This window comes from Capra hircus, chromosome 27 (genome assembly GCF_001704415.2).
Source record: "Capra hircus breed San Clemente chromosome 27, ASM170441v1, whole genome shotgun sequence".
NCBI lineage: Eukaryota > Metazoa > Chordata > Mammalia > Artiodactyla > Bovidae > Capra > Capra hircus.
In genome coordinates, this window is record NC_030834.1 from 8019681 (window position 1) to 8044483 (window position 24803).

At 42.9% G+C, this 24803-nt stretch overlaps 1 protein-coding gene across 5 annotated transcripts in view; it reads left to right on the forward strand.

The window, feature by feature from the left end:
- Window positions 1-24803, forward strand: part of RNF170 (ring finger protein 170) — a 34365-nt gene that overhangs the window by 6222 nt on the left and 3340 nt on the right. For 3 of the 5 annotated variants that reach the window (XM_018041826.1, XM_018041827.1, XM_018041825.1), the window contains 5 exons: window positions 189-332; window positions 10363-10438; window positions 12091-12199; window positions 17267-17340; window positions 21352-21462. In XM_018041826.1, coding sequence (XP_017897315.1) covers window positions 196-332; window positions 10363-10438; window positions 12091-12199; window positions 17267-17340; window positions 21352-21462 — 507 coding nt within the window. In that variant the 5' untranslated portion in view covers window positions 189-195. Of the gene's footprint in view, window positions 1-188; window positions 333-10362; window positions 10439-12090; window positions 12200-17266; window positions 17341-21351; window positions 21463-21987; window positions 22474-24803 lie in introns of those variants that run through there. The other 2 variants (XM_018041828.1, XM_018041829.1) reach the window with 2 other exon arrangements.

Consider the following 24803-nt stretch of genomic DNA (forward strand, 5'->3'; position numbering starts at 1 on the left):
TTCTTTAATAATTAAAAAAAAAAACAAAAAACACCTCATTGCTGGAGTTATCCTCTAATGCAACCTACTGCAAGTGGGCACTAAAAATAACTATATCAGAGGTCAGCTACATTTGTGTTGTTTTTAATGGATATATTTCATTTTCACTGTACTGTTTGTAATCTTCGTCTTGTTTCTTTTCCTTTTAGACCTGGAATGGCCAGATACCAAGGTGAAGTTCAGAGTTTGAAACTGGATGATGATTCAGTCATAGAAGGAGTAAGTGACCAAGTACTTGCGGCGGTTGTGGTCAGTTTCGCTTTGGTTGCTACCCTGGTATATGCACTTTTCAGGTGAGACTAAAGGACAAAAAATTGAAATAATGCATATTTCCAAGGGCAACTGACTTGCTGACTGTGCCTAGTAATGTTTAATACTTACTGTGAAAAGGAAGTACTAGACTTCAGTGACTGTGAATATGTATTAAGGTATTTTATTTTCCTGCCATCAACGTTTTCCAGTCAAAAAAAAACATTTAAATTTGTCATCCATATTTTGAATGAAATGTTAATATTTTCTGTTGGACTGTCACAGTTTTAACATGTAATTTTCATAATTGAATTCATCAACTTGCAGCTGATAATAATAGGCGCAAATATATTTTCATGTTTAAATGAAAAAACCTGGGGCCAAAAAATACCTTGGACAATGTAGAGGGACTTAAAATTAGAATTAAAGTTACTGTTGTAGAATCAGGAATAATACTTAAAAGATCTCAGATGTCTATATGCCAGTACAGAGACAAGGTAATAAACAAGAAATGTAAATACTGACAAATAGAGGTTAATTTCATATGTATCACTGAAAACAGAAATGAGCAAAAAAGTATAAAATAGAAAAGAGATTAATTCTAAAAACTACAGATCTTTTTGTTTCTTATAAAAATTAAGAAAGGATTATTGAACAGGGTGTGAGCATTCTCTTCTACTTCCGCATGGTTAGTTTCTGAGTTAGGGTGACATTATGTTGATTTCAGTAGAACACTTTCACAGTACTTGGCGACGCACTTGTGGGCATAGTGGGGAAAAGATGACCAGATGATAGCGGATTTACTATCTGCTGAGTTTATAACTGATTGACAGGTCATTCCCAGGAGTACTGACTAATGTTTTAATATAAACCAAAAAAGGACACTGAATTTCTGCAGGGCTCTGACCTTTGAGCTTGTTCTACTCACCTCCATTAGCAAGTGGGTTGAAGAAGAAAACAGAAGCGCATTTATTAGATCGTTCATTGAGAAGGATAGCTGATACACTGATAAAACAGAATCAAGATTCAAAAATGGGTCATCGTATACCTCTGTGGTAGGCTGGTGTTTGACAGTGGCACCAACACCTTTCAGTAGGGAAAGAGTTCAACAAATGATGTTGGGACAAGGTTCAGTTCAGTTCAGTCTCTCAGTCATGTCTGACGGCTCTTTGCCACCCCATGAATTGCAGCACACCAGGCCTCCCTGTCCATCACCAACTCCCGGAGTTCACTCAAACTCATGTCCATCGAGTCAGTGATGCCATCCAGCCATCTCATCCTCCCGGCATCAGAGTCTTTTCCAATGAGTCAACGCTTCACATGAGGTGGCCAAAGTACTGGAGCTTCAGCTTTAGTATCATTCCTTCCAAAGAAATCCCAGGACTGATCTCCTTTAGAATGGACTGGTTGGATCTCCTTGCAGTCCAAGGGACTCTCAAGTCTTCTCTAACACCACAGTTCAAAAGCATCAATTCTTTGGCGCTCAGCTTTCTTCACAGTCCAACTTTCACATCCATACATGACCATAGGAAAAACCATAGCCTTGACTAGACGGACCTTTGTTGGCAAGGTTACCTACATGCAAAAGAGTAAAGTTGACTATATCATATACACAAATTAACTCAAGATGAATCAAAGATTTAAATGTAAGAGCTAAAACTATAAAACTCTAGGAGTAAATCATGGAGATTCTTAGATATGATGCCACAGGCATGATCAACAAAAGAAAATAGATAAATTGGAATTCATCAAAAGTAACAACTTTTTTTTGCTTCAAAGACCGTCATCAAGACAATGAAAAGTCAGTTCACTGAATGGGAGAAAGTTCAGATCACATGTCTGATCTAAAATATTTCAGACATAGGCTCTTATGTCTGAATATGTAGAGAACTCAAAACTCGCTAACAAAAAAAAAAATAACACAGTTAATAAATGGGCAAAGGATCAGAATAGGCATTCCTCCAAAGATGTATAAACGGCCAACAAGTATGTAAACACATGCCTGACATCGTTAGTCATTCAAGGAAATGCAAACGAAACCACAGTGAGATACAGCTTCACACCCACTTCACTGGGATGGCTGGGTTCAAAAAGTGAAATAATAATGATTGTTGGGGATGTGGGGAAATTGGAACCCTCATACACTGGTAGTGCAGGCACTTTGGAAAGCCATTGGTTCCTGAAATGACTAAACACAGTGTTGCTGTGTGTCCTAGCAGTTTCACTCCCATGAATATGTACAGTGAGAAATGAAAGCATATCTCCATGTAAAAATGCCTATAGGAGTGTTTACAGCAGGATTGTTCCTAATATCCAAAAAGTGGAAACAGATGACTGGATCCATCAGCAGGAAAATGGATGAACAAAACGTGGTAGGTCCATGCAAAGGAATATCGTTCAGCTATGAAAAGAAACGGCACACTGATGTATGCATGCTGCCTTATGGAGGAAAGTTGAAAACACTGCGCTAAGGGACATAAGCCAGACACAAAAGGCCGTGTGTTGGAGTCTGTTTGTGTGTCCACAGTAGGAGAATCTGCAGGGACAGAAAGTGGATTCGTGGTAGATTGTAGATTCTAGAGGGACTAGAGTGGAAGGTGGAGGTGGGGAGTGACAGCTGAATGTTTCTTTTTGAAGTGATGGAAGGATTCTAAAATTGACTGTGGTGATTAATTGTATCTCAATAAAGCTGCTTTTAAAATGAGTTGTGGCTAGGTAAATTCCAAAAAAAATTTGTTCCTTACCTATTAAGAGTGCGGTATAGATACGAATTTATCGTCATTTGAAAGTATCCATGGTAAACTGTTGAGGAGAAGGCAACGGCACCCCGCTCCAGTACTCTTGCCTGGAAAATCCCATGGACGGAGGAGTCTGGTGGGCTGCAGTCCGTGGGGTTGCTCAGAGTCAGGACTGAGCGACTTCACTTTCACTTTTCATCTTCATGCATTGGAGAAGGAAATGGCAGCCACTCCAGTGTTCTTGCCTGGAGAATCCCATGGACAGGGGAGCCTGGTGGGCTGCCATCTGTGGGGTCGCACAGAGTCAGACACGACTGAAGCGACTTAGCATCAGCAGCAGCAGCAGCAGCAGGATAAGTTGTTGAGTGGGAATTAAGTGCAAGACACCTCACAAAACCATAGGTCAAGTAGCCCATTTTGTTTTTAAGACGGATTTTTATAAATTAATTTTATTGAAAAATAGTTTTATTTTTCTAATTTCTCTACTAGGGATAATTATTACTTGTAAGTAAAAGTTATTTCCTCACAGGCTGCAGTGATGGGAAACGCAAAATAAGTTTCTATTAGTAAGGCAGTCGTATATTGTAGATGCCAAAAGCTTACCAGCATTAGAGTGTGTTAATCAGAATAATCAGATAAAGTTCGCCTATAGATTATATTCAGCTTGGGTCAAGCATTTTAAACTGGAAAAGATTCAGGGGAGGTTATCAAAATGGCCAAAGCTACGGAAACAAACCATATAAAGATGCCTGAAAGAACTGGGGATATCTCGCTTAGGGGAAAGACTGTAGGATGTGCAGGCCCTCCATATGGCAAGGGTGTGTTTTGTTGAAGAAGAGAAAGGTTTATTCTGTGTAGCTTCACGGGCTGCACTGGGGTGTCCAGGAAAGACCTGTGGACATTTCCTGCTTCTGCAGTGAAGGGACCTGTTCCTCCGGTCTGTGTCTTCTGTGTCTCCTCATTCTTACACGGAACTCTTTACTTCTGGTCACCAAATGTATGTGGCTTTTCCCCTGCCAAGCAGTTCTTCTTGACACCATCTGGGTGTCCCACAGTTTAACTCAGTTCTGACCCTGTCTGCCTGGAGACACTGTCAGGTCGTCGCACAGGTTAGGGGCTCCATCCCACCACACTGCAGATGCCAACAGCCAGTAATAGGTCCCCAGGTTACCCACAGCCTCTGTCTGATTCCTGTCCCCAGGTTCTCCACCAGAAATCGGAGACTCTCATAACCCCCACCTCAGGTTCGATTACCTTGCCAGAGCAGCTCACAGAAGTCGGGGAAGCAGTGGGCTTACCAGTTTATTCAGGGGTGTGATGAAGGATACAGATACTCAGACAGGTGACGAGGTGCACTGGGCAAGGCCTGGGGGGGTGTCCTGAGTGCAGGAGCCTCTGTCCCTGTGGGGTTGGGGTGTGGGGTCATCCCCCTCCTGGGGTGGACGTGTTCACCTGCATGAAGCTCTCCAGGGATTTTTGTGGAGGCATCTTCATGTAGACGCGATCCGTTATTAACTCTGTTTCTGGGCCCTCTCCTCTTTTTGGAGAATGGGGCCAGGAGTCAGGGGGTGGGGGACACTGAAAATTCCAACCTTCTAATCCTGTCCTTGTTGTTCTGGTGACCAGCCCTCAACCGGGTGCCCACCCAGAGTCACCTGCTGAGAACAAAAGATATTCCTGTCACCCAGGAATTTACAAGGGTTTCAGGAGCTCTGTGCCAGGGACCAGGGCAGAGACCAAATATTACGGAATACAGGGTGCTCCCAGTGTACTTCTCACTTAGGGATTTACAAGTGTTTCTGGAGGTCTGTGCCAGGGACCAGGGCAGAGACCAGTGTATGTACTTCCTGCTATATAGGGCCAGCAGGTGGGCATGAATGCCGAGGTTTCAGCTTAAGATACAACTTTTCAAATAACATAAGGTGCTCTCCCAGTGCGCAATGCTGTATTGAACCTGTCACACGATTGGACTTGGTTAGGAAGGTCAGTTTAAGGTGCCGTCTGGCTCTTCAGATTCAAATTCAGTTCGCAGCTGTAATCCTGTCCCTTCCAACTGGAGTCACCAATAAGTTGGAGGAGAGGCAGCATGCATAGAATAAGAGTCGAACAAAGAAACCTTTTACCTATTTTCTGTAATTTCTTGGATGTTTTTAATCTTTATGATTCATTCTTTCTTCACATTGTAGTGAAATACCCGTAACATAAAAGTCGTCATTTAAGTGCTCTTTGGCATTAAGAACATTCACAGTGCTGTGTAACCATCACCACTGTCTATTTCTAGAGCTTTCTCACCATTCGAAACAGAAACTCTACCAGTTAAATAAGAGCTCCCTGTTCCCCCTCTCCCAGTCCCTGGTAACCTTTATTCCACCTTCTGTCTCAAGATATTAGGCTAGTCTACATACCTCATAAACAGGAATTGGACCGTATTTTGTCCTTTTGTGTCTGGCTTATTTCTCTTGGTGTAATGCATTCTAGGTTCACCTATGTTGTATCATCCACCAGAATTTTATTCCTTTTTTATGGCCAAATAGTATTCCATGGCACGTGTATACTATATTTATTCATCTGTTGATGGATGTTTGGGTTGTTCCCACCTTCTGGCTGTTATGAATGGCACTCTGTGAACGAGGGGCTACAAGAAAGTGTTTGAGTCCGTGCTTTCGACTGGAATTGCTGGATCACACAGTAACGCTGTGTTTAACTTTTTGAGGAGCATTTAATCTGCTTTTCACAGCAACTGCCGCCTCTTCCATTCCCCCCAGCCACGCCCGACCGCTCCAGCATCCCTGCATCCTGGCCAGCAGGCGATACTTTGTTTTTTTGATGGTCCTCCTCGTGGGTGTGAATTGGTATCTCATTGTGGTTTTGGTTTGCGTTTCACTAATGACTAATGATGTTGGACATCATTTCATGTGCTTGTTGGCGATTTGTGTATCTTCTTTAGAGAAATGGTTTATTCCAGTCCTTCATGCATATTTGAATTAGGTTGTTGGCTGTTTGGTGTTTGAGTCATGAGTTCTTTCTATATTCCGTCTCAATCACTTATCAAATATATGACTTATTAATATTCTGTTTCATTCGATGGTTGTCCTTTTGGCCTCTTTTTTTACTTCTTCTTTCCCTTGGTTTACCGTATTTATTATGTATTTATTTGTTTTGCTGTGCCGGGTCTTTGTCGCTGGGCGCATGGGCTTCCTTTATTGTGGAGAGCGGGGGCTCCTCTCTAGTTTGGGTGCCCAGGCTTCTTGTGGAGCCCGGACGTCAGGGCGTCAGTGGTTGCTGCCCCTGGCTCTGGACTGCAGGCTCAGTAGTTGTGGTGCGTGGACTTAGTTGCTCCGAGGCGTGTGGGATCCTCCCAGATCAGGGATTGAACCCATGTCTCCTGCATCGGCAGGAGGATTCTTTACCACTGAGCCGCCAGGGAAGCCCTGCTTTTATCCTCTTGATAGTGTTCCTTGATGCACAAAATTTTTTAAAATTTTGATGAAGTCCAATTTATCTTTTTTGTTTTTCCTCTTTTGTTGCCCGTGTTTTGGTGTCACGGTTAAGAAGTTATTGTTAAGTTGAAGGTCACAAAGATTTCCATCTGTTTTTTCTAAGATGTTTATAGTTTTAGCTTGTAAGTTCAGGGGCTAGATCCATTTTGAGTTAATTTTTGTATATGATATGAGGTAAGGGTCCAGAGTCATTCTTTTGCATGTGGATATCCAGTTTTTCCAACATCTTTTGTTGCAAAGGCTGTCCTTACTCCACTATAGGGCCTCAGCATCCTTGTCAAAAGCCAATGAACCGTATATATCTAAGCGTTTCTCTCTGGTCTCTGTGGCCTGCTCCCTTGGTTTATACATTTGTCCTTGTTACCGGTACCCCATTGATTTCACTATAACTCTGCAACAAGTTTTGAAATCAGGAAGTGTCTTACAACTTCTTTTCCTCTCTTTCAAGATTATTTTGGCTCTTTGGAGTCCCTGGAGATACTGTGTAAATTTTAGGATGCGTTTTTCTATTTCTGCCAAGAATGCTGTTGGGATTTTGATAGAAGTGGCACTGAATCTGTAGCTAGGTCACTTCCTAGTATTGACACCTTAACAGTGTTGTCTTCCCGTCTGTGAACATGGGGTGTCTTCTTTAATATTTCTCAGCAGTGCTTTGTAGTTTAATTAATTTCTTTAAAAATATTTTCTATTTGTTCTTCCTTCTTAAGCCATTAATAATAGCTGCCATGTGTTGATGGACCAGAAGCCAGTGACAAGGGCCTGGTATGCAGCTTAACCCATGCTTGCATATCAGTAAACTTTGATTCCAGTTTCATTTCTTGACCCAGGCTTTGGGTATCATTGCTTTCCTCACCAGAGAGGTTCCTGGCTCCTTTCCAGGGCTGTGTGTAACTTAACTAGTTTGACAGTTGTGGTTTCTCCTTTCAAAGAACCTAGAAGGACCATAAATCGTTGGATAGATAAAACAACAGGTGTTCCTCTGTTCCATCGTAGAGCCACTCACTTTGGCATCTCAGACCTTCTTCGTGTCAAATGCAATCATTTTCTCATCGCTAAGGTGATCATAGTATTAAAGAACAAAAATTCAGCCAGTTCATTTGAAGATCTAATTGGCTTTACTAAGCCATTCATGAATCAGGCAGCCTCTTGTCCAGCAAGTAGAGAGGTGCCCTGAAGAGCTGTATGAAATGGAAGGGTTTCATAGGCAGAAGGAGGGTGGGGCAAGGAAGTTATTCGAGAAAGTAGGGATTATTTCAGGCCAGGACTACTACTTCTTCGGGAAGGAAGTGATAGGGGTCTTACCATTGCAGACCAGCTCCTTGGTGCTGCCCCAGAAACCCCAGGTTGGCTGATTCACGTCACCTGGGGAAGGTGGGCCAGGTGTGAAATCTGGGTTTGGTGTCATGGGCTGCAGAAGAAGTGGCAAATGACTAACCTGCAGTTTTCTCTGCCACAGTATGTTCCAGGTTTTCTAATCTAGCTCTCAGTCTATCTTGATCATCCCATTTTCTGGATTTTTGGTTCTGTACCCAAAGTTGCCAGTCACATTTAGTTACCTGAACTCACACCACGATCAGAATCTTGGGCTGTTTTTTCTTATTCTTTGACTGCACCTTGACTTTCTAATATTCCATCAGATTTAAGAGTTTCAATATCTTTTATGGAAAGAAAGTAAAAGAAACACCTTCCAGTGACATGGGTTTTATATATATATAAATATTTATATTTATATATAATCACATTTGTGTTTATATATCATATATATCTATATAATAAATATATATAATATATAAATGTATATAATATAAAATAATGGAGAAGGCAATGGCACCCCACTCCAGTACTCTTGCCTAGAAAATCCCATGGACAGAGGAGCCTGGTAGGTTGCAGTCCATGGGGTCGCTCAGAGTCAGACACGACTGAGCGACTTCCCTTTCACTTTTCACTTTCATGCATTGGAGAAGGAAATGGCAACCCACTCCAGCATTCTTGCCTGGCGGATCCTAGGGACAGGGGAGCCTAGTGGGCTGCTGTCTGTGGGGTCGAACAGAGTTGGACATGACTGAAGCGACTTAGCATAGCATATATAATAAATATATATATATATACACACACTCTGAAACTCATGACTTTTTTTTCAATGAAAGGAAATGAATAGTTCTGCAGTGTCAAAGAGTCAAGAATTTCCAGTTAACTGTGTGTTTAAAAAAGTGAAAATGTTAGTTGCTCAGTCATGTTTGACTCTCTGCAACCCCATGGACTGTAGCCCACCAGGGTCCTCTGTCCATGGGATTCTCCAGGCAAGAATTTCCAACCTAGGGATCCAGGCTGGGTTTCTTGCATTGCAGCCAGATTCTTTATCATCTGGACCACCAGGGGGGCCCATACTGGTGTGTAAATGAGACAGTTCCTAGCCTGTTCCTGGATAGGTTGTTTTTCCCACAGAGTAGGATCAGTTTCTTTCACTGATTCATTCATTCAATCATAAGAACATAACATTGAAAAATAAATAATCTACCAAAATTTAAGATGTTTAAACAGAGTTCAAGCAGTTTCATTACATTGATGTCAAGCTTCTGATTAGATATTTGACTTTAAATTGCTTTTTTGTCATCTCTGAAATAATGGTTATATTTTTTCAGCTTTCTTTTCTAAAATTTAAATGTTTTACTAAAAATTAAGTAACCATAGGATGGAGATCTGTAATTTTTCTTATCCCATTGAAATGCTGTTCTAGGTGCTGGGGAATATTGATTCAGCCAGAGAGTAAAGGTCCTTCTATAGATTAACACCGATGCTGAGTGGACTTGAAATATTGCCGTTAAAAGAGATTTAGGTTTAGAAAAAACTGCTACAGCCAAATGAAATTAAACCGATTCAGATGTAAATCTGCGCTTCCCACCCTGCAGCCTGAACTAGCGCTTCTGATTTTCAGTCCTCTCGTGTCTTGTCCTTTTGTATCAGCCACTAACATCTTACCTTTGATTTTTTTTTTTTTAAATTGGCGTATAATTGCTTACAGTGTGTTAGTTTCTGCTGTACAGTGTTACGAATCAGCCGTATATATGCATCCACCCCAGCCCTCCAGGCCGTCGCAGAGCGCAGCGCTGAGCTCCCTGTGCGCTTCAGCAGGTCCCCTCTAGCTGTCTGCCTGCACATGGTGGTGTGTAGACGTCAGTGCACTCTCTCAATTCACGCCACCCTCTCCCTCCCCCGCTGTGCCCACAAGTCTGTTCGCTGCGTCTGCGCCTCTGTCCCTACCTTGGAAGCAGATTCATTTGTGCCATTTTTCTAGATGCCACATATAGACGTTAACATGCAGTATTTGTTTTTCTCTTTCTGCCTTCACTCTGTATGACACACTCTAGGTCCATCCACATCTTGTTAATGTTTTAAGATATTTGTGGTATGATAGGTTTGGGCTTTTCTACATCATACATTTTGGTTTGGGTGTTTTTCTGTCCCGGTGTCTTTATGGGTGAAAAGTTGGGCGAAAGACCTGATTAGATATGGAAAAGATATGTCTTGCATAATAATACAAGACATTTTACAGAAAAAGTAAACATGTTAATTGTTCTCTATATGCTGTGTAAGTCTGCAATTACATTCAGTCCCCAAGGCACTAGGCCTGTGGGTTTCATCATTTGCTAGTTAAACCTGATCAGCGCACTCAGAATGGCCTGGAACGTTGAGTCCTGCAGCTGGAGTACAGGTGTTGGCCATCATCTCTGCTTCTCACGTTACCAGAAGTCTAGGTCAAAAGTTAGATCGAGAAGGAAAACTGATTCATCAGACAGTATTTTATATTGAAACTTTACTATGTTTTTCTTCAACAGAAATGCACATCAAAATATTCACCCAGAAAACCAAGAGCTAGTGAGGGTGCTTCGGGAACAGCTTCAAACAGAACAGGTACTGTCGTGATACAAGTCTGTGCGTTTGTGTGAGGAGGGCATAGTCTTACTCCTTTTGCGGAAGAAATAGTGATGAAATATCAGTAAATTCCTTCCACAGAAGCATGGGCTTCTCTCCTACTTGGAGTTACCTTTCCTTATCCTATTGATTGTACATTTTCAGATTAGGCAAATGATTAGCCTTAATCTAATTTAAGATATTTTCATGTGCTAATTTTAATTTGCTTTAAAAGACAGCAGTTTCCTATTTAACTGAAAAGGAAAAAAATCACTGTCTCATTGACTTTAATGAAATGTGAAAAAACTACTCTTTCTGAAATACCTTCCCCTAAGACCTTCAATTGGAGAAGGAAATGGCAACCCACTCCGGTATTCTTGCCTGGAGAATCCCAGGGACGGGGGAGCCTGGTGGGCTGCCGTCTATGGGGTCGCACAGAGTCGGACACGACTGAAGCGACTTAGCAAGACCTTCAAATAAATAACTGTAATGGGTGGGTTTTTTCCTTTTTTTTTTCTCCTTCTCTGATCAAAATGAACAAAACTAGCTAGGCAGAGAGGAGAACTCTCTTCTGCCTGCCTCGTCTTTGTTTTTAGGTGTATGGACTCACCAGGAACCAGAAATATATTTCATGAAGGCCGGGTTAAATAGGATATTATACACCTTCATGGGGCTTCCCAGGTGGCGTTAGTGATAAAGAACCCACCTGCCAGTGCAGGAGTTGTTAAGAGACGCGGGTTTGATCCCTGGGTCGGGAAGATCCCCTGGAGAAGGGCACGGCAACCCACTCCAGTATTCTTGCCTGGAGAATCCCATGGACAGAGAAGGCTAGTGGGCTACCGTCCATAGGGTCGCAAAGAGTCAGACACGACTGAAGCACAGCACACCTTCACCTGAGATAGCGAACATAAAATTAAAAAAAAAAAAACATTAAAAATTGATTGCCTACCCACCAATCCCAACTTTAATTCCAAAGGGAGTTTTTGTGATATATCCATTTACCTCTTATTTATTAACCATCTACCATATGCCAGATATTGTTCCAGGCATTGGAAATTCATTCATGAACTAAATGGACAAGAATTCTTGCTTCAGAGATCTTAATTCCATTGACACAGAAATAGTGTAAACATATCCGTAGTATTGTGTTCCGGAGCTCTTGTTATCAGTAATTCACGCAGGGATGCCGTTTTATAATTTACAAAGTGATTTCACATATAACTATGTCATTTAATCTCCAAACATGTAACACGGTCAGGGATGTATGAATGAAACAGATGTTAGAAACAGAAGAAAGTAAACACTTGGAGAGTTGCTTGGCCTACCGGATTCTTCACTGAATGAAGGCTTGAGCTCAGCCTGCAGAGTAATTCACAATAACTGAATGCTTTCTAGTGGAGTAACTCCAGGCTTCGTCCAGGCGTTCATCTTTAGACTGTGTTCAGGAAGAAAGGCAGAGCCCGTGCAGGGTAAGGGGAACAGCAGTGGAGGCTCGTGAGTTTATCAAATCTGTAAGGCTTGAACCGAGTACCCGTCGGAGATTTTGAGGATTGCGCAGTCCTGACTGTATCCTCACCTGTGCTTGAGCAAGCAGCTGATTTTGCAACGCCCGTGTGTGTCGTGTCTCAACGTGCTCGCGTTTTTCTCGCCAGGATGCACCTGCTGCTGCCCGACAGCAGTTCTACACTGACATGTACTGTCCGATCTGCTTACACCAAGCTTCCCTCCCCGTGGAGACCAACTGTGGACATCTCTTTTGCGGTGAGCAAACGGTTCTGCTCCTCTGGGTGAAAGGGACTGTTTAGACCGAGACCTGTGTGTGTGTGCGTGTGAGCGGGAGTCCTAATTTTCTCTCTACCACCGTCTGTATTTTTATGAGTAGGATGGATTGCTTCTGGGATCCTACTCTTCTTTTCAGCCACTTTTATTGAGTGTCCGTGGGCTTAAAAAAAAAACCTAGTTATTCACCTCCCCAGTAAACAGCACTGTGTTTCTTTGACTAGTAAGTGTATTAGCGCCATGAGGGAGTCGCTGAAGCCCTCCTTTCTTATCACCTTTCGCGTGTCTTCGTTTGTTACTTCTTCTTTCCAAAGGGTCAGGAAGGGTCTTGTCTCAGGGACCTTGCCCGAGACCTTCCCTCAGCTCTGCTACCCCTTTCTCACTCTGAGTCAACGCAGAGGTGCTTCCCTCTGTTCCTGCGTGACCCCCCGAGGCTCGCGAACCCTGGAGCATGTGGAGGAACGAGACGGAAAGTTGATGTCACCCTTAGTGTCTGGGCAGGCGCTGTCTACCCCTGGGTGTTCTTCCCGACCTTCCAGAAAGAGTTCATCGAGAACAGCGGGGTGTCCTGTAGCTGTTTGCTGGCTGTGGTCATGGGAGATGGGGGAAGTTCAGTTATTTCCATGCCTGCTGTGTGCTGGACACAACATACCCGCGTCTCCTCCAAGCCCACAGACAAGGAGACTGAGGTGCAGCTGTGCTGAGGTTTGGCAGAGGGCATCCCAGCTGCAGGCGGACAGAGCTCGATTTTAAACCCAGTCTAACGTCAAAGCCAGGGCTGAATTCTGCATGATCGCTGGTTTATACCGAGACTCGCTACTTAAGGTTTCTGTCATCACTAGACCTGATTTTTATTGGGACTGTTTCCGTTTGAACCAGGATAGGGTTCTGATTGCTCCCCGGCTGTCCCCAGTTTCCACGTCCAGACTGATTAAAACTGTAGCGTACATTGATCTGCATATTGCTCTCTCCCCTTGGTATCTTTTGTGTGAGACTGAGAATTCTGAGGTATACCGTGTTCCTGTTGATGCTGTCAGGGTTGAAATAGAATTTGGAACCTGTCCAGGTGACGCAGGGTTTTCTATACCTCGTGCTCCTTCCGTCAGTGCTTGCCAGTCCCGTTATTGCCTCACCCGTTAATTTCAGCCTCTTCCTCAGGTTTTAGCCTTAAGGAGCTACCGAATTGTAAAACACTAGTTCAGTGTGTACCCTTAGTTACCTATTGGAAGTGCTGGTGAGCAGCAAAGTAATGCAGGATCAGAGGGGTGGGGGGAATTAAGCGGCCATCAGAGGAAACAGCTGCTCCCTGCTCGGAGCTCTGGTTGCTGGTCCTTGCAGCTGGAGCCCCTCGCCGAGTCTGGCCGTGGCCCCGGCCGTCCTCTCACCCGAGACCCCAGGCCGGCACTGGGAATCTGGGAGGTCTGGCTGGCTAGTTGGAGTCTGTTTGCCAGGCCGGGCCCTGGCGATTCACTGAGCAGATAACCCAGGCAGCCGAAAGATGGCTGTGCTGTGCTCTTGGTTTTTCACCTCTGGGTCTGAGGTAATAGGTTAGACTCCTCCTGTTACCCTGCTCTACTTGTCGGACAGATTTATTTATTTACTGTCTGTGGGTCCAAAGGTTAAAAAAAAAAATAGCACCTAGTTATTCAACTTCACAGTAAACAGGAGCGTGTCTCTTAGAATAGCAGTTCAAGGATATTGACATGAGGTGTGTGAGGGGCACTCCAGCTCAGCTCCGGGTGTGGACCTGTAGTTCTGTGCCTTTACAGAGCCAAGGATACCAGCAGCCCCCCCACATCCCCTTCCTTGCATTTGTAACCCACGTCATTGTACTTAATTCTCCAGAGATCTTGTGGGGTCTCGTTCCCATTTTACAAAAAGATCTGCAGAGATGGTGGCCTGACTTCAGGTCATTGACTCATCTCTCCCATCATCCAGTTGAGGTGGATCGCCCTTTTATTTATTTGTTTTAACTTTTTTTTTTTTAATGTGGACTATTGCTGAAGTCTTGATTGAGTTTGTTACAATATTGCTCCTGTTGTGTATGTTCTGGTGGTGTTTTTTTTTTTTTTGGCCACAAGGCATGTGGCCAAACCTCCCCAACCAGGGTTTCAACCCATACCCTCTTCATTGGAAGGTGAAATCTTACCCTCTGGACCACAGGGACGTCCCAGATCTCCCGTTTAAAGAGAGGAAAAGTTGAGGAAGCAAGAAAAAGCATCAGGCACATCCCAACAGATGTGTGTGAACCGAGTGTTTATTAGTTGGCCCATGGTTTTCAAGTGTAGGCGAGCGGCAGTTACGTAACGTGCAAACAAGGACGCCTGCATTCCGATTTGTGGAAATAAGATTAAATCAGTCAACATGTGTCAAAGCACACTGGACTTTCTGGGTGAAAAGGTACTAGATAGATCTGAGGCGTCGTTACCGATGGTGGTAATACTCACAGATTACGATCCTTTGCTTTCACGTAGTTTCCATGTGACATTAGATTGCTCAGAGTATTTAGTAAATATTATCTAACACAGCACTCTGAGAACAGAAGAAAATCCCAGATACAGGCGGTTTGGCATTTAAATTCCTCTTTAAATTGAGCCAGTTTCCCCTACAGTCACTAATATCCAGGTGGGCCAACTGTGGCTTGCTCACCAGGCCCCTCAGGTACCACTGTTTCTGCCTCTGGCACGTATTCTTTTTTTATTGTAAAACCTGGAGCATCCTCCCCTCCTATGTTCTGCCAAACTAAATCTTAGCAATCCCACAAAGTTGGGTTCAAATTCTGTACTCCTTTTGTACCAAAAGTTAACATGACACAGTTCAGGATTTAACTACCTTCTGATTGATTTGAATGTGTTGCCTTGGTATCCTCAGTCTGATTGTCAGTGCTCGCTCTGAATTGTGGACATGTGTTTGATCTGGAAGAATCAGAACAAGGAACACAGAGGCCTAAGCTGGGTGGCTGAGGCGAGAGGAAGAAAACAGAAGGCCCTGGAGGTAGCAGGAGCCAGGAAGCCCTTAGTTCGATGCACAGTGGAACCTGGACAATCCGAGAAACGGAGGCCTGCAGAGAGGAACATGAACTGGCCCCGTAAACATCAGCCAATGTTAAAAAATGTTCCTTCTGCGTTTGTTACTAGTCTGAGCTTGAGTGCATATACATGGAGCTTAATGACCACCATTTTTTAGAGTCTGTGAATCCAAATCTTCGCATTAGGCTGTGTTTACCTGTTTCACTGCTTGTCAACACCTGCAAGCAGAGAAGTCCAATCCACCCAGTATAAAAACTGACTTAATTACTTAACTGGATTATCAACTTTCTTTGGGCAGGAAGCATGTAATCTTTGTATCCTTTGGTTCCTTACTCATATTACCTAATTACTGTTACTTAAGCAGCTTGGTAAACTTTTAAAAATATGGAACTTATGTTTTTAGAACATATGCACCAAATTTGGAATGGAAAATTGACACTGATTTGTCAGTTATCATGTTTACAATCATGTTCAGTTGCTTTATTTATTTTGCATAAGAAGTGCAATAATTTCTGTTAAGCCTTATAGCACTGAAGCAGTTTATGCTGGCTTTGTTTTTTTTTAATTGGAAGATAATTGCTTTACAGCGTTATATTGGTTTCTGCTATTCAGCAATGTGAATCAGTCATGTAGATATGTATACTTCCTCCCTTCTGAGCCTCCCGGCCTTCCCTCACCACACCCCACGAGGTCATCACAGAGCACCAAGCTGGGTCCCCTGTGATTCCAGCAGTTTTCTGCTCACTACTGAGCTGACACGTGGGCTGAGTATATGTTGGTGCTACTGGCTCAATTTGGCCCATCCTTCCCACGCCATGCCCACGGGTCTCTTCTCTATGTCTGCATCTCTGTTCCTGCCCTGCGTGGAGGTTCATTGGTACCATTTTTCTAGATTCCATATATATGCATTAATATACGATCTTTGTTTTTTTTTTTTTTTTTTTTTACTTCACTATGTATAACAGGCTCTAGGTTCATCCACCTCAGTAGAACTGACTCAAATGTCATATTCTATTGTGTGTATATACATATGTACCACAGCTGCTCTATCTATTCTTCTGTTGATGGACATCTGAGTTGCTTCCATGCCCTAGCTGTTGTAAATAGTGCTGCTCTGAACGTAGGGGTACGTGTGTCATTTTCAATTACGATTTCCCTAGGGTGTATGCCCAGTAGTGGGATTGCTGGGTCATATGGTAGTGTTATTACTAGTTTTTTGTTTGTTTGTTTTTTTAAGCAGTCTTCATACTGTTCTCCATAGAAGCTGTATCAATTTACCTTCCCACCAACAGTGCAAGAGGATTCCCTTTCTCCTACATCCTCACCTGCATTAAATGTAGTATTTTTGATGATGACTGTTCTGACTGGTACGAGGCGATACCTCACCAGAGTTTTGATTTGAATTTCTCTTAGTAATGCAAATGTTGAGCATCTTTTCATGTGTGTGTTGGCCATCTGTGTATGTTTCTTTGGAGAAATGTCTGTTTAGATCTTCTGCCTATGTTTGGATCGGGTTGTTCATTTTTCTGATACTGAGCTGCATGAGCTGCCTGTATGTTTTGTGCAGTAATCATCAGTTGCTTGGTTTACGATTGTTTTCTCCCGTTCTGAAGGTTTTCTTTTCCTCTTGCTGTGCAAAAGCTTTTATGTTTAATTAGGTCCAATTGGTTTATTTTTGTTTTTATTTCCATTACTCTGGGAGGTGGGTCAAAGAGGACTTGTTGCGATTTATGTCAGAGTGTTCTGCCTATGTTTTCCTCTAAGAGTTTTATAGTTTCTGGCTTCATGCTTGCTTTTGATTGTAAAAATGCTTGTATCATAGCTTGTAATTTAAATTTAAATTAAAATATATTTCAGTGGCTAGGAATTGTTATTAGATTTGAATTTGCCTGAAGAGTTGGTTGGATGAAGTAAAAAACATTCTAAAGTAGGTGATGATGTTAAAATATTTCAAATATATGAAACTTTCTTGGGATATATGGGCTTAACAACATCAGTATCGATCTTTTCTTCCCATTAGGTACCTGCATTGTGGCATACTGGCGATACGGTTCGTGGCTTGGGGCCATCAGTTGTCCAATCTGTCGACAAACGGTAATGTTGGTGTCCAGAAAACATCATTTATACAAGTCCATTTTGTAAATTGGGCTTCCCTGGTGTCTCAGCTGGTAAAGAATCCACCTGCAATGCAGGAGGCCCCAGTTCAATTCCTGGGTTGAGAAGATCTGCTGGAGAAAGCATCAGCTACCCACTCCAGTATTCTTGGGCTTCCCTGGTGTCTCAGCTGGTAAAAAAATCTGCCTTCAGTGTGGGAGACCTGGGCTTGATCCCTGGTTTGGGAAGATCCCCTGAAGAAGGGAAAGACTACCACTCCAGTATTCTGGCCTGGCGAATTCTATGGACTGTATAGTCCATGGGGTCAGAAAGAGTCAGACACGATTATATAGTTTCTGTATCTGACTCTTGTATTATTATTATATTTTTAGCAGGACTTCATTTATCCAAAGCTTCTATGATGTTTTTCCATTTTTTTTTAAAATGTCTGTAAGATGCCCCAAAGAAGGGAATTCCCTCTGATATCCCTTTAGTTGTTGTGAGAAAAAAACTGAGTCTCCCACCCTGCACCCCAAATCCTAAGACGTCTTTGCTGTAACTCCAGCAAAGGAATAACTGAACTAGCAATCAGGCTTAAGCAAATATCCCCCACATAGACTTCTTTTGAAAAAAACTGTTCTTTGGTTGTACTTTATTTTTAATCTACCCTTCCATGCTGAGGATCCAAATAGCTTTAAATGATGAACAATGCTTTTTAAAAAAAAAAAGTCTCTTTTGGCAACAGCAGCCACATTGCATTATCAGAACAGATTAGACCATCCTAGTTGATCTAGAAACTACATTAGGAGGACGGCAGTGAGCTTTTATAAACACATATTTAAGGCAGAAAAGTTAGGACACATGAGATGCGCCAAATGGTCTCCATTCCTTTGACACACCGGAGACGCAAAATACTGAAAACTCTGGGAAACTGAAGTTCTTTGTTTTTAAATTAATAAATATAGCAAAGTGGGGTGTTCTATCAATTGTGCATGGTTTTTCAAAATTTCCTTTATATTTAATTTTCCATTTAAAATACACTCCTGAAAATGAGTCCTGAACGTGTGGGAGGTCTTCTAGGGCAAATGGAAGTCCTGACCAGGACAAAGAGCTTCCAAGTCGAGACGCCAGACTTGAGCGCCTCCATTTGCTCACTCTGGCAGCCCCACTGAGATGGGAAAGGTGTCAACCCAGAGAGAGCACAGAACAGAACCAGAGAAGGAGCAGCAGGTTTTCAAAAATTCTTCGTCAACTCTAACGGACATAAAGAAAAGCACGCAAATAAAGTATAGCTCACCGACTTACCACAAAGCCATACCTGCGTAACCAACAAAGGTCTGTCCAGTCAAGGCTATGGTGTTTCCAATAGTCATGTATAGATATGAGAGTTGGACCATAAAGAAAGCTGAGCACCGAAGAATTGATGCTTTTGAGTTGTGATGTTGGAGAAGAGTCTTGAGAGTCCCTTGGACTGCAAAAAGATCAAACCAGTCCATCCTAAAGGAAATCAGTCCTGAATATTCATTGGAAGGACTGATGCTGAAACTGAAACTCCAATACTTCGGCCGCCTGATGTGAAGAACTGACTTATTGGAAAAGACCCTGATGCTGGGAAAGATTGAAGGCAGGAGAAGGGTTAGGGTTAGGGTTGAAGGCAGGAGATGGTTGGATGGCATCACCAACTTGATGGACATGAGGTTGGGTAAACTCCGGGAGTTGGTGATGGACAGGGAGGCCTGGCGTGCTGCAGTCCATGGGGTCGCAAAGAGTCGGACACGACCGAGCAACTGAACTGAAGGGAGTAACCACCGCCTCGATGAAGAACTGGAAACTGGCTGCAGCCCCAGAAGCCTCTGCAGTGCCTCGTCCAAGTCTCTGCCCTCCTCGCCACCTTTCTCTCCTAGAGGTGACCACCATGTGACTGTCAGGACTGCTGTCGTAACGACCCTAATAGTCCTCATCTGGACCAGCCTAATTGGACCATGCTAATAGTTTATAGTTCCATCGCTTCAGGATGCTCGTCTGGATTACTGTTTCATTTTGCCTGATTTTTGGACGTTGTATAAATAAAACCATGTAGAATGTATTGTGAGACACAAACACACAGAAACGTACACACACGTGTGTGCCTCTCCGCCGTCGTTCTGGCTTATCCACTCCCCTCTGTCACTTCTTTCTTTTTTGGTCAGAGAGACAGAGGTTCAAGGCTTCTCTGCTTCTTGCCTCTTCATCTCCAGATTCTGCCTCTGTCATCTTTTTTGTCATGTGATTAGGAGAAAAGGGAGTTTTTGGTCCCACCTCTCCGGCTGATTTCACAAGGCGGTCAACGCAGAAGCTTCCCTGCCGGCGCACCTCTCATCTCTACCAGCAACATGGAGGCCAGGCCGAAGCTCTGCACTGAAGACTTAGATCCAGCACCTGTTCCCTCTTCCTGCCACCCCACGTGGCTTTTCATAAGGCATATGTATATTTGCATCCTTTGGAACACACCTATGTTGACTAGAGGCTAGAAGATGGAGATACAGTTCTTTTAATACAATAGCTTGTAGGTTCCCCAACTGCAGAGGAAGCAGCCCCCTTCATCTACCTGCCTGACCACCTGCTTCACTGGGGATGGCACGCAGGCTGCTGCCCGTGACTGCAGCAGGCTCACACATTTCCCCTGGGCGTGCACACTTGATACACCAGCAGTCCAGCCACGTTCCTCGGGCAAGCCCCCGTGTCAGGCGTTGTAGACACCCCAGACAGAGGAAGTCCTTGCCCTCTGGCACCATTGTAATGCCTACCCCAGTGCTTTATGAACGCTGCGTTCAAGCCTGCCTCCCTTTCTGTCTAGGGGACTGTGAGCACCGGGGACAAGGCCACATCTTCACTTTTTTGTATCTAGCATTTAGCACAGTGCCTTGCCCAGAGTAAGTGTTAGCTGCTCAGTCGAGTCCGACTCTGCAGCCCCGTGGGTTGTAGTCCACCTATCTCCTCTGTCCATGGGATTTCCCAGGCAAGAATACTGGAGTGGGTTGCCATTCCCTTCTCCAGGAGATCTTCCTGACCCAGGGATCCAACGCAGGTCTCCTGCATAACAGGCGGATTCTTCACTGTCTGAGCCACCAGGAAAGCCTGGCCCAGAGCAGGTGCTCAGTTAATGTTCAGTGAAGAATTCACTGTGTTAACAAGCGGCTGCGGCTGCTGTTCCTGTCCCCTGCTGCTCTCTCTCAGTGGCTCCTGTGTTTTGCTGCTTGGGACGCATCCGAGCAGTCAAGTCCTGGTTCTGTAGCTGAGCTGAGGAAGGGTCAAAAACACAGCGAGATGATTGAAACCCAGATCTATCCTGACTGCTTCCCATTTCTCTGGGAGCTCTTACATTTTAAATGTACTTGTTTTTGAGGTTCCATCATCTTCAGATTACACAAGTGTAGCCCCGGGACGTTTGTGATCCTCCTTACCTCTCCACAGAGGAAACAGGGTTAAACGTAGTACTTTATACGAGAGTGTCAAGAATTACCTTTTTGATTGTAGTAGAGATGGGTGCAGTAACTTCATGTCTCTCTTTTAGTTGGTGGCATTCAAAGAGAATTCAGATGCCAGTGAGGATAAGGAGTCATGATTTTAATTGAAGATGAAATCCCTAATTTTTATCTTTCAAAATAATTAGTATATATATTTTTTATGTCACTTTGCTCCTGAGTATTTTCTCATCATTCTCGTATCTTCAAATATCCGTTAGCCCAAAGAGAGAACCACTGACTTGCTCCCTGGTGTGGATTGAAAAGTCTTTGAACCATTGTTCATTTTATTTTATAGGAGTGCAAACAACATTTTGAATTGGATTTTATTGTAAGGAAACAATAACTTATTTTCCTCTCCTGTGTGACCTTTGTTAAAAGAAATGAGCGAAATCTAAATTCAGGAGCTTACCTCATTTTACTAAATATAAATACTAATACAAGATGAAAAAAATTAATGCTCCAGAAAGGTGTGCCAACTTTTTTTTTTTTTTCCTGTAATATCCAGGTGACTTTACTGCTACCAGTATTTGGTGAAAATGACCAGTCTCAGGATGTTGTCTCATTGCATCAGGATATCAGTGATTATAACCGGAGATTCTCAGGGCAGCCCAGATCTGTAAGTAATGTTGCAGCGGTTGCAGAGTTAGAGTGGAGTGATACTTGTCTTTTGTGAAGTGAGATTTACCAGCAAATACTCTCTACCTGTGAAAAGTCTGGATGTGTTGGGTAAATTCTTCACCTTCATCGTTGTTGTTTACAGCTCTCCCAAGGACTAGTTTTCTTATCTCTAAAAAATGGCGTTATAAAACTTGTTAGAAAGCAGCACCAGCCAAAACAAAGCAGCAGAAAACATTGGAGGGAAAGGTGAAATTATCAGACTCTTACACGATTCTAAAACAGGGGTTGTTCATGGGAAACTTACAACCGAGAACTTCCGGAGGGAGTTCTCTAGTTGTGATTCCTCTGTTTATTTACCGTTTGAATTGTTTCCTTAAGGAATCCTAAGTTTTGAGGGTTTCGTATGTCAGGTATTTAAAAGCATTCAGTTTTTAAAAGAAATAGTGTTAATTCTACAGCTGCCCCTCCTCCCCCAAAAGGCACCTGATAGATTAAAAACTCACACTTTACTCACTCATCCCAGTGTTCTTCAAATGCAACAGAGGATTCTAGAAGTGCATGTGTGACTGAATATGTACTTCGAAACCCAGAACACAGTACAAACCCATACAGGACGCTCCAGGCGCCGACGTCCACGTGCTCAGCAAGCCTCCCCACGGGATGTTCCTGGCCTCTCAGCCACGAGAAGTAACATGAAGGGCACTGCCCAGAACGCATGTCCCTCTGCTTGTCTCCTGGCTTACTTCTCATCCTTCGGGTTGTCCCTAAACAGACCTTCCTCGGAGAGGCTGTCCCTAATCAACTGGGTGGTCTCTGTCCTCACCCTCCGACTTTGTTCATTACCATTCTCTCAGGAGACAGTTTCCCGAGGGTGAGGACCGTGTTTGTTTAGTCACTACTGTAATCTCAGTGCCTGGGATACGGTCAGCCTTACTGTCTGTAGAACTTCAGTCGGTACAGTTCAGTTGCTCAGTCGTGTCTGACTCTCTGCAACCCCATGGACTGCAGCACAGCCTCCCTGTCCATCACCAACTCCCGGAGTTCACTCAAACTCATGTCCATCGAGTCAGTGATGCCTTCCAACCATCTCATCCTCTGTCGTCCCCTTCTCCTCCTGCCTTCAGTCTTTCCCAGCTTCAGGGTCTTTTCCAATGAGTCAGCTCTTTGCTCAGGTGGCCCAAGTATTGGAGCTTCAGCATCAGTCCTTCCAGTGAGTATTCAGATCTGATTTCCTTTAGGATGGACTGGTTGGATCTCCTTGCAGTCCAAGGGACCCTCAAGAGTCTTCTCCAACACCACAGTTCAAAAGCATCAATTCTTTGGCACTCAGCTTTCTTTATGGTCCAACTCTCACATCCATACATGACTACTGGAAAAACCATAGCTTTGACTGGGCAGACCTCTGTTGACAAAGTAATGTCTCTGCTTTTTAATATGCTGTCTAGCATATAACTTACTGTTATCCTTAAGATAGAAATGATACTACACCTCTGTATTAAACTCCTGTGTAGACTTGTGCTCCCATGTACATACTGTGTAGATGTGTGCTCCCACGTACGTACTGTTCCTCATTTGTGATGGCAGGTACATTTAAAGGCATACATATAGTTTGCCTGTTGTGGATGGTGATGGGCCAGTCTTTTAGATGTCTAAGGTGCAAGAAAAGCTTGACCAGGTCACTACTATCCTCCTTGGGTATTTGGGAGCCTCTTCTGCTGTTTCTTATCTAGCAATTTTCTTACGTATCCTCCACAGGCATCTTAGGATGATTCTTTGAAAATCAGTGTTTCAAATTCAGGAACTACCACTGAGGTTAAAAAAATTTCATTTAAAGATTTTCATTGATATTTTAAAGTGTGAAGCATACCATTGCTCAATTATTTTCTGTGTGTCAGAGATATACTTTAATGAGTAAGAAAGCTTGGTGTGTGATGAAATTACAATTTAATAAAGATATTTAGCTCTTAGTTTGGGATTTTACCTCAGAGTTGGAGTCATACCGTGATTAATGTACAAATATTTCTTGATGGCCCATTTCATATTTTCTTGTCTAATCACTACAGATTTTGTGTAAATGATAACGGTATGAGAACTGAACAGAATAGCTCTGATAAAGGACAGAGAAGTATTCAAAGGATGTACCAGCTGGTCATTAGAATATTTGAAGTAATTTTCCATAGACCTTGTGAGAGCTGTATAGCTGATTTACTTTAAATATTAGTTTCTTCTATAGAGAACAGAAAATTGACCTAGGAAGTGATTCTAAAAAACACCATTTCTATTTTTTTGTGACCAGTTTTCCAAAAGGAGTTACAAGATTTTATCTAGAGGGGTTTTTAAAACTGTTCTCTCATCACTAGCTCAGTTCTTCCCATTTTCATCTCCATTTCCCTCTCAACTTAGATGGCACTTGTTAGACAAATAAAATACATACTCAGTGTTGGATTTATGATATTTATGCAGATAGCTAGCAGTAGGCGAACTGTGGGCAGCGGAATGACCACAGGAAGTGACGTCCTTCCCCTGGCCAGTTTCTCTTGCATCTCCCAGCCCCTCAGAAATGAGACCTCAAGGGAGGGACTGAAGGGTGCTCATTACTACACAGGACCTTACGGGTCGCGCAGGCAGCCAGCAGCTGCACAGAGCGAGCGACAAGGCTGCAGTCCGATAGTCAGCTGACTCACTCAAGGTCACACAAATAGGTGCGGGTGCTTTTCTTTTTCACACAGTTTTATTTGCATGTGATTTACATGCCAGAAAGTAAACCTGTTTCAATTATATAATTCAGTGGTTTTCAGTATATTTACAGAGTAAATATAATCTAATTATTAGTCTGTATATATTCAGAAAAATAATCATTTCCAGATAAGGGTAAGGCCTGGCATTCCAGAAATCACTGTGGCAATTAGTAATTCACTTGAACTCAAGTTCAACAGAATAAACATCCTAAGAAGGAAATCAGTTTCATTGATACTCTTAGATGGTCAAAGCCATCCAAGTTGATGTGTCTATATATTTCTATAATATATATATATACTTATATGTTCTATATATATTGTCTGACAATTTATAAAGGTCTTTTATAACAATATCTTTTCTAGGTCTTAATATTCCTTGTGGCATATATTCAGTTAGATGCTGACTTATCTCGAGTAGGTTAAACAACTTCCCTCAAGGTCACCTGGCTAATAAGGGATTGAGTTTGAGTTCAAGCCCAGATCTGTCCAACCTTAAAGTTGAGACTTGAGCTCAAGCCTCAGCTTAATGCTACACACAGGTTCTTCGTTAGTTTATTTTACTAACTCAAAGTAGAGATAACTTGAATTTTGTATTACTAAT